The sequence below is a fragment of the Scyliorhinus torazame genome, chromosome 22 (genome assembly GCF_047496885.1).
Source record: "Scyliorhinus torazame isolate Kashiwa2021f chromosome 22, sScyTor2.1, whole genome shotgun sequence".
Classification (NCBI taxonomy): domain Eukaryota; kingdom Metazoa; phylum Chordata; class Chondrichthyes; order Carcharhiniformes; family Scyliorhinidae; genus Scyliorhinus; species Scyliorhinus torazame.
In genome coordinates this window covers 97,471,468-97,481,459 of record NC_092728.1, presented here as the reverse complement: position 1 = coordinate 97,481,459, position 9,992 = coordinate 97,471,468, and the positions used below count along the sequence as shown (strand labels likewise).

The window sequence follows — 9,992 nt, the reverse complement described above, 5'->3', positions numbered from 1 at the left end:
CCATGACGTTGGTTAACGGATACATATCGACCAGGACACTGCATTGATACCAGGACTCTGGAGTGGAGCTTGAACTCATAGGTCAGCGTGTCACTGACAGAGCTACAATTGACAAAGAAAGAATTTGTATTTATATAGCAGCTTTCCCAATGGCAGGAGGTCCCAGGGTGCTTTACAGTAAATGAAGTACTTTTCACGGTTATAAAGAATATTTTTATTATATTATTGTTGAAGTGTAGCCATTGTTATAATGTAGGAAAGGTGGCATCCAATTTGTGCACAGCAAGCTCCCAGAAACAGCAAGGTGTAAATGATCTGATAATCTGCTTTTGTGATGTTGATTAAAGGATCACTTTCAACCAGGAGAACGCCCTTCACCTTCTCAAATAATGGCACGTTATTGTTTTACCTCCACCTGAGTGGGTAGATGGAGCCTTGGTTTAATGACTCTTTCGCAAGGCATCACCTCTGAGAGTGCAGTATTCGACATCATTACCTATTGATTTTAATCTGATTTTAATCTGACAGACAAAATATTACTTGGAGCTCTCCCGTGGCATTGCGCATGAGGACTCAAAAGCTACTGCAGCCTCCAGATGAAGTATGATCACAAGGTGGATGACAATTGGATGGCGCATGCTAGTTTAAGATTTCTGATAAGAAATGTTGTAATACTGCTGACAGTCATGATAACTTCTGCCCCTCCAGTTTAGATGTGGAGATGCCGGCATTGGACTGGGGTGAGCATAGTAAAAAGCCTTACAACTTACTAGCTTTCGGAGCACTGCTCCTTTCTCAGGTGAATCGCCAGTCCTTCGCGCTGGAGTTGCCCGCCTCGCTGATTCCCACAGAATCCCGCCCAAGGTCACCTCTCATTCTTCTACACTCCAATGAGCACAGGCCCAACCTCTCCTCATAACAAAATCCTTCCATACCCGGGACCAACCGAGTATATATGTCAGTATATCTTTCCTTAGGTAATGTGATGGTGACACCCCCCTAAGTGTACTTTGTAGGTAATAACTAGCAAAGAATAAACCTTTTATGTGCCTGTAATTCAACAAATTGCTGATTCAAAAAAGGAGTTAATGTCTGCAACCCCTCAAAATGCCGCTTATTACAAAGCATTAAGCAATATTTCCTTGGCTCAGTTGCTAAATGTTTGATGTTGTCATGTGAGAGTACCTTTAAGAAATGGGTGTTTATTACTGCAGTGATATCAGAGAGTGGGTGTAGCTGGGCTGTCTGTCAGCTTTTTACTTCCGTTTTTGAGCAGGCAGCAGGGTGTGTTTTAGTTTTGTTTTCAGTGTTGGAGCTGAAGCCAGACAGGGCAGATGCACTGTTGAGCTCTCTGCCATGAAAAGACTATCTCTTGATCATTTGGTGAATTCAGAATTATAAATGTTCTCAGTAGTGAATGTAAACCTAATGTGCTTCTTTTAAAAGGTGTTTCTTTAGTCTTCTGGATGTTAAAAGGACAGCTTACGGATTACTTAGTGTTGTATTCTTTGGGGGTTGTATTGGAATTAATGGTTGCTAAGATGTTCACTGTATGTTTTAAAAAGGTTAACTTGAGTTCACAGAATAAACATTGTTTCTGCTGCACCACACCTGTAGAGTGGGCCGTGTGCTCCCCATACCACAATCTATTAAAAGTTGTGGGTCAGGTGAACTCCATGATACACTTTGGGGCTCTCTAAACCCTGGCCCATAACATTGTACCTATTAATTAGGAATGCATCCCAATACATAGACTAATGATCCTGTATTAGACATGATGTATTCTCAGAAATAAAGGTCAGCCCTGAAAAATTTCAAATGCAAATTGCAATTTATCAAATCCCACGCATACACTGCTTGGTCTGATTTGTAATCCTTCCTGCCATACAATGTCCAGTTTTATTTTTTTCCCACTGTTAATGTCTGACAGGACCAGGGTGCCCTGGCACCACTGGATGAGACCTGACCGTCTCTGCTCTCCCTCTTTATTGGGGCACCCCGGGTGACTTCCACACAGGCGAACTGCTTTGATGAATGTGGGTGAGGTCAAAATAACGCAACGTGTTTTATTATGTTTCAAATTCAGAATTCACAGTAACACTTTTATCTATTTAGCTCCAGTTGTTACACTCTAATGCTCATACATTGAGTCTCAGTTATTTGTCGCATATAAATGCTGAAACACATCCAGAATCCTCAATACAGATGCCAAGGCAACGATATGCCAAAGAAACAAAAATGTTAAATGTTGTAACCATAAGCCATGATAATCATGATAAAAATATTAAAAAAGAACAAGTAAAGGCTGTTTTGAGGCGAATCTTCTGACCAAGATTTTAAGATCCCAAAACACTCAAAATACTATTAATGTATAATTGTTTTGACAAGTGTTTTCTTTTACTTCCCTTTCATTAATAAACAATTATGAAAATTGATCATTTTTTCTTTCTCTTTATCAGCCAAAGGTAGCTCTGTGGTGTCATGCTGATGTGATCTTCCTTCGGCCGTGGGATCAGCGAGCTACTTGATCTTGGGGTTTAGGGTTAGGGTTGGGGAAATGCCAACCTTAGTCTGATTCCATCCTTATCCAAAAATCGGGCACACAAACAAACATATGAATGTTCCAACAGGCTCATTTTGATCAGTTATAGGAACCCTTTTAATTATTTTCACCCTTCTTGGTTTCTAACACTTGAACTGGTGCTTCACCTAAGGACCTGAGCAACTCAGAAGAAGGTATTATCCTGGCTTTGCCTGGGTAACTTTGCACGCTTCAGTTAATTACCAACAGTCCCTTAACATTATTCTCCACACAGGATGGTCCCAAGTCCAGAAGTAGCGGTTTTTGGAGTGTCGGAAGACCCGGGAGTCCAGGGGGTGAGAGAGGCCGACGTTTTAGCCTTTGCCTCTCTGGTAGCCCGGAGACGGATCTTGTTGGAATGGAGGGACTCGGGGCCGCCGAACTCAGAGATGTGGGTGAGCGACCTCGCCGAGTTCCTCAGGATGGGAAAAAAAATCAAACTCGGCCTCGAGATGCTCTGCGGATGGGTTTGCCTGGAGGTGGAAACCGTTTATTGATTTCTTCCAGGATAGTTAAGGCAGCGGGGGAGGGGTGGGGTGGTGGGGGGGTTTAAAAAAAAGGAGGATGAGTGGGTGGAGGATAACAGGATAACAGCAGGGAGCGGGTGTGTTGGGCATTTATTTGTTGTCTGATTTCCTGTTTTGGTTTTGGTTGTGTTTTATGTATCTCAGTTATGGATGGTCCCTGGATTAAAAATAAAAGAGATTTTTCACTTAACTGCATACATATGTTGCTAGTCATCAAAGACAGGGCCTCATATTCTGTTTTTATTTGAACATTAATGATAACATATCCTAAAAATGTGGCTATTGAGAATTCTGCCAAACAGCATCAAAAAGCATCATGTTTAATTGCGATGGTTTTCAATTGAAAAACAATGCAAAACAGACACCATGCACTGGTGCACAGGGGAGCGCAAGCTAGGACTTCCTTGTAGATTTAACAAAGTGTGACTCAATGGGAGGGGAAAAAAAACTTGCATTTATATAGCGCCTCTCACAATGCCTGGATGTCGTAAATGCTTTCCAGCTAGCGAGGTACTTTTGAAGTGTAGTCACTTTTATAATGTAGGAAACACAGCAATCGATTGGTACACAGCAAGCTCCCGCACACAACAATGTGAACACGACCAGCTAATCTCTTTTTGTGATGTAGGTTCAGTGGTAAATATTGACCCCCTGGACAGCGGAGATTAATCCCCTGCTCCTTTTTGAAAAAGTGCTAAGGAATCTTGTACGCTCATCTGACGGAGAAGGAAAGGCTATGCTTTCATGTCTCAGCTGAAAGCTGGGAAAAAATAAACTTGAAAAATGAGAGGTTATAGCTCCAGTGCTTAGCACTGCTGCCTCACAACGCCAGGGACCCAGGTTCAATTCTGACTGTTTGTGCGGAGTTTGCACATTCTCCCCCTTTGTGCGTGGGTTTCCTCCGGGTGCTCCGGTTTCCTCCCATAGTCTAAAGATGTACAGGCTGGGTGGATTAGCTATGATAAATTGCCCCTAGGTGTCCAGAGATGTGTAGGTTAGGTTTGATCCCGGCTCTGGGTCACTGTCCGTGTGGAGTTTGCACATTCTCCCCGTGTTTGCGTGGGTTTCACCCCCACAACCCAAAGATGTGCAGACTAGGTGGATTGGCCACGCTAAATTGCCCCTTAATTGGAAAAAATGATTTGGGTACTCTAAATTTATTTTTAAAAAGAGATGTGTAGGTTAGGTTAAGGAGATATTGGGATAAGGTGGGAGAGTTGACTTATGTTGAGTCTTCTTTCAGAGGGTCAGTACAGTCCCGATGGACCGAATGGTCTCCTTCTGTATTGTAGGGATTTTAAGATTCCCTGCCAAAAGATCTATAGTGGGGCAGTGGACTGCGGCACCAGCACAGGGTAATCATTGATTAGTGAGATGGATGTTTGATTTGCTGTCTGTTCCCATTACACTGGCTTCATCACTTGAGCTGCTCTAGTGGCTTGAATTCTCCGGCCGTTTGCTGGCGGCAGGATTCTCTGATCCCGCCGGGAACGCACCCCCGCCTGTGGGTTTCCCTAGGGCGCTTGGGGTGGCTTCAATGGGGATTTCCATTGACAGCAGCAGGGCAGAGAATCCCGCTGTCAGTGAGCGTCGCGCCGGCTCCCGATACCGAGAAACATGCTCCAGGTGATGGAGCAGAAGCAGGTACTGCCCCACCAGGGGCAATCCCTGGGCCAATTGTATCGACATCTTTCCGTTTGGCTGAAGAGCGACAATTGAGAGCTGGAATTCGGTCTCACAACCTATCCCTCACCCATTGGAAGCAAGACCTGAATGGGGAGAGAGGCAGGGTTGGACAGAAAGATGTCACAGCCTTTCATGAAGATTCTCCGGTCTCCCAGTCGCGTATTTTGCAGTCGCGCGCCAGGCCCTGGTAGCGGGATTCAATTCTCCCACCGTTTGTCAATGGAATTTCCCATTGAAATCACCCCACCCGGCCGGGAAACCGGCTGGCGGGGTTGGGCCGTCGCCTGGAAAAGAGAATCCCGATGACCAAAGAATTCCGGCCAATGTGTTCTTACTGATGTTGGTTGAGGGATAAATATTGGGCAGGACTTGTTGGGAGGGACTTCCCTGTTCTCTCTTTGAAATCGTGGGATGGAATCTTTTATGTACATCTGAGAGGGGAGACAGGACCTGGGTTTAGCAGCTCATCTGGCAGGTGGCACCGCAGACAGTGCAGCATTCCATCAGTACTGCGCCAGGGCTGCCTGCCGAGAGAGCGTTCCCAGCTCTCTGGAGTGGGACTTAAACCCATAACCATCTGATCAGGGAAGAGAGTGCTGTACCTTGAATCACAGTTTGTGGGAATTGTCATTTTAATCAACATTTTAGTGTGGTGAAGCAACAAGCTCCTCCGACTCTGTACTGCGATGTGATGTACTACGATGTGATGTGAGCTTGTCCAGATAGGTTAATGCCTTGCACTTGATCAGCCCGTAGTACATATCTAACATGGTACACTGCCTGCTCTCATTAATCTCCTCCCAGGCCTTGACCAGCTCATCCCCTGTCATCCCGAAAGAGCTAAAGATGAATTTGTAGCAGCAGCGATTGAATCGAATATGCTTCTCCCCGGAGAACCTGGAGCTGTGGATGGGCACGACACCAGCTTTCTGGGCACAGATTCCAACAAAAATGTCTTCAGGCATTGAGGTCTCCATGTCCATGGAAACGACAAAAACTTTGCGGGCAACATCCTGTGAAATGACAAAAGCAGTGGAGCTGCAAAAGTCGGGGTAGTATTTCCTTGAATATAGACTGACGGGCACGTAGTATTTGCTCAGAGGGTCTCGGATGGGCATAACCTGGTGATGGACCCTCCCAATGTAAAGATCTTCTGCGTGCCTCTTCAAACTAAGCAGGTATTCCATCAAGCTTCTGTAATTGACAAAGGTCTCTTCATCAGATTTCAGAATGAATAAAGCTTTCGGGCAAAATGTCACAGTCCAGCGCATGATCATGGTAGTCTTCACGATGGCATTGTTGGCTGAGTCCAGGAAGGTGCCCTGAATGATATCCCTGTGGTTTTCATACTCTCTGTTGATCTCCTCTTGGGCTGCCTGAGTCTGCGGGATCCCGATTGCAAATAGTGTCAAAAGACCATAACCTTGCACTTGGCTCATGTTGGCCCAGGTCTTCCTGATTACTTCCCGCTGCGTTAGGTTTTCTGCCTGGCTGGCAATGACAGCCAGGAGAAAGAGGTCACCGTCGCCACAGGCCTCCGCGCTGCTGATGTGAAAATACTCGGAGGCGTTTCTCTTGACCGGGCCCATATCCAGTTTCCTGGCTCTCTCGCGGATATCCAGCGTCTGGGTGTCTGCGTAGGTGGTTGGAGAGGACTGCAGCAGATACTCCTCCACAACGTCAGCCCCAAAGAGCAAGGCGTGGAAGAGAATCACATTGAAGAGGAGGAAGCACCACTGGTGTGTGCGAAGCCTGCAGAATATCAGCTGGACAAATAAAAACAAAAGATTTAATTTGAGGAAACGTGAATCAACATTCAGTGGAACATACCCGCTCCATTGATTGAATAAATGCTGCCTACCTCTCACGATGCCGTTCAAGCTAATTTCTCACCAGCAAAGGAATTGGTGCCCGGTTATTATTTCAACCTCACTGCCCATCCCTGTTAACTTTATGCATGGAAAATGAAAATAATTACAGCTAATCTCCCTTTGTTTCAACTCCTATCTTTTGAAACCTGACCCATACCAAACCCCATGTAAAAGTCAATCTCATGTACAATAATTTAATAATCTTTATCGTCACAAGTAGGCTTACAATAACACTGCAAAGAAGTTACTGTGAAAAGCCCCTAGTCGCCACATTCCAGCGCCTGTTCGGGTGCACTGAGGGAGAATTCAGAATGTCCAAATTACCTAGCAGCACGACTTTCGGGACTTGTGGGAAGAAACGGGGCAGCACGGTAGCATTGTAGATAACAATTTCTTCACAGCTCCAGGGTCCCAGGTTCGATTCCCGGCTTGGGTCACTGTCTGTGCGGAGTCTGCACGTCCTCCCCGTGTGTGTGTGGGTTTCCTCCGGGTGCTCCGGTTTCCTCCCACAGTCCAAAGATGTGCAGGTTAGGTGGATTGGTCATGATAAATTGCCCTTAGTATCCAAAATTGCACTTGGTGTTGGGTGGGGTTACTGGGTTATGGGGATAGGGTGGAGGTGTGGGCTTCGGTAGGGTGCTCTTTCCAAGAGCCGGTGCAGACTCGATGGGCCGAATGGCCTCCTTCTGCACTGTAAATTCTATGAAACCAGACCACCCGGAGGAAACCCACGCAGTCACAGGGAGGACGTGCGGACTCCGCACAGACAGTAACCCAAGCTGGGAATTGAACCTGGGACCCTGCCTCTGAGAAGCAACAATGCTAACCACTGTGCTACCGTGCTGCCCAAATCAATATTGTGATCTTTGGTCTCCGAAACTGTAATTTTCCATACACCTCATGCAAAAGCCAACCCTAATTTTTTTTTAGAATTCCTACAGTGTAGAAGGAGGTCACTTGACCCACCGAGTCTGCACTGCCCCTTGGAAAGAGTGTCCTACCTAGACCCACATGCCCTATTCCCGTAACCCAGTAATCCCACCTTTGCCACGAAGGGGCAAGTTTAGCGTGGCCAATTCACCTAACCTGTACATCTTTGGACTGTGGAGGGAAACTGGAGCACCCGGAGGAAACCCACGCAGACACGGGGAGAACGTGCAAACTTCACGTAGACAGTCACCCAAGGCCGGAATCGAACCTGGGTCACTGGCGCTGAGGGGCAGCAGTGCTAACCACTGTGCCACCGTGCCGCACCTATTTCAGTGATGAAAGCCCAAATATATTCAGAGACAAAGTGTAATCCTGGATATGTTACTGACTCGGTTTCATTGTAAATGTATTGATACTAACAAAAATGAGTGCCGGTAAATGAAGGCTTAAAACATTTGTGTGTTGAAGATTTGTTTTTATTTATTCAAATTATCAAAGTGATCAGATTATGAATGATAATCAATATGAATTATTTTGTGTTGGTACTTTTTACTTTCATCCGTTTGCGATGGTCTGTTTTGCATCTCACTCCGGCCCAAATGAAACAACACGGCAACCCCTCAAAGGTGTAAAAGTTGGCCCGTGAATTTTGGCCTGAAAAAATTGGTCTCCAAGTTTCGACATTTTCATGAGTATAAACGGCAATTGATCTGAGTCGGATCAGTCAATTTCCCCACATCATTGTGGAAACCTCAATGAGGTCATGTCCAAAACTCTTCTTTTTGAAAGGCGGATCCTCCAGTTTATAGACTCTCTCACCCAGACTAAATCTTTGCTCTTCAGATTTTCACCACCTCAGGAACACCAAGGAAAATATGACGGGTTGAAGGGACTCTTTTTGTGCTGTAAAACCTATCTTATGGTTTATCAAGTTTCAAATCTACTTCAGTGCCACCGACTATTGCAGACTTGGTGTATTTTTATATTCTAGCTTCCCTTTCGTCAAGAGAACCATCCCATCGCCACCACCACTCCTCCCCTGCCCTCTCAGACCTTGAGCAGTTCTCCTTTTTTTTTCAGTCGTCTCAATTAACAAATTAAGAAAAAGTGGAGCGTGAAAGGGGAAAACTATGTGGCAAACATTTGCCCCAAAATGTATTACTGCGCCACCCGTACAAGACATCGTTACTACACCTCACCACTCCACTCTTTCCAGAGAAGGAATGATCAAATACTTTTATTCAATGTAGTCCTTTGATCAAACTGTTCATTCTGTTAATATTATCAAAAGTGGCACCAGTCTACAACAGAATATTCAAGCCGTTAATGAGGGCACACATCACGAAGTGGAGAGTTGCACTGAATGCAGAGTCAAAACTTCTCCCACTAAAGTTTACAATTTCTTTTCAAAAGTGGGGGCACCACCCTCATGAACAAAAATGTTTGGGGATCGAAGGAGAAAACTAAGAGGCATTCGTGATTTTACATCGTCACATCATGAGCCTTTCAGCCTATTTCACTTTTGTGTTGCAGTCTTGGCAAATACATGAATAGGACTGGAATCGAGGGATATGGTCCCCGGAAGGGTAGGGGCTTTTAGTTCAGACGGGCAGCATGGTCAGTGCAGGCTTGGAAGGCCAAAGGGCCTTTTCCTGTACTGTAATTTTCTTTATTCTTTGAACAATATTCTCATGATGTTCTGGACCCTAACAGGGAGCTGGTGCAGAACCAATGGAGTTCCTACTGATGCTGTAAACCTCTCTGGTTCTAACTTCTCTAATAGACAAATTGAACCTTTATTATGAAAAAATGCACAGTTACGAAATAATTAACACCCAAAAGGTTTATCTTTAAATGACGCAAAGCTGATAAGATAATGCTCATTGTTACTGACCCGTTTTAACCTGTCCCATTAGCACTGTGTAATGTTTTTTTTTAAAGTTGCTTAATACTTCAGTACTTATTGGTAAAATACCATAACACACTTACCTGCATGGTCAACTGAAGCAAGTTCTAGATGAATAAATCTTCAACAATGTACAAATGACCTGGTGTTCCTGCTCCCAGTCTGTTAAATGGATATTTTGTGCCAAACTCTACTGTGAAATTTCAAAATGGAGGAGGAACATACTGTTTGGTTAACTTAATTCCCCTGTCAGAATGATACACTCACAGAATGTAACTCAATCGCTTCTCACAGATCAAATACCTGGGAGAGGGAACAAGAAGCAGGTACAACACGGACAACATTCCACTCATGTTAGATATTTTCCTTTTGCAAACTTTTCTTTTTATTACTTTGCTAGCTTGCCTGAATTTGCATAACAATAAATAAATTACAATGTACGTTTATTCGCCAGGTATTTGTCCCTTCCCTAAGCCGTGTTTTTGAAAGTA

At 44.7% G+C, this 9,992-nt stretch overlaps 1 protein-coding gene across 1 annotated transcript; it reads right to left on the bottom strand.

Annotated features, from left to right (window-relative positions):
- Nucleotides 1-5,418: 5,418 nt before the first annotated feature.
- Nucleotides 5,419-9,590, bottom strand: LOC140398862 (beta-1,3-galactosyltransferase 9). The gene is made up of 2 exons (XM_072487804.1): nucleotides 9,585-9,590; nucleotides 5,419-6,560 (listed from the first exon to the last, which is right to left on the bottom strand). The coding sequence occupies exons 1-2, from the start codon at nucleotides 9,588-9,590 to the stop codon at nucleotides 5,439-5,441; spliced, it is 1,128 nt and encodes a 375-aa protein (XP_072343905.1). The 3' UTR covers nucleotides 5,419-5,438.
- Between the last annotated feature and the right edge of the window lie 402 nt (nucleotides 9,591-9,992).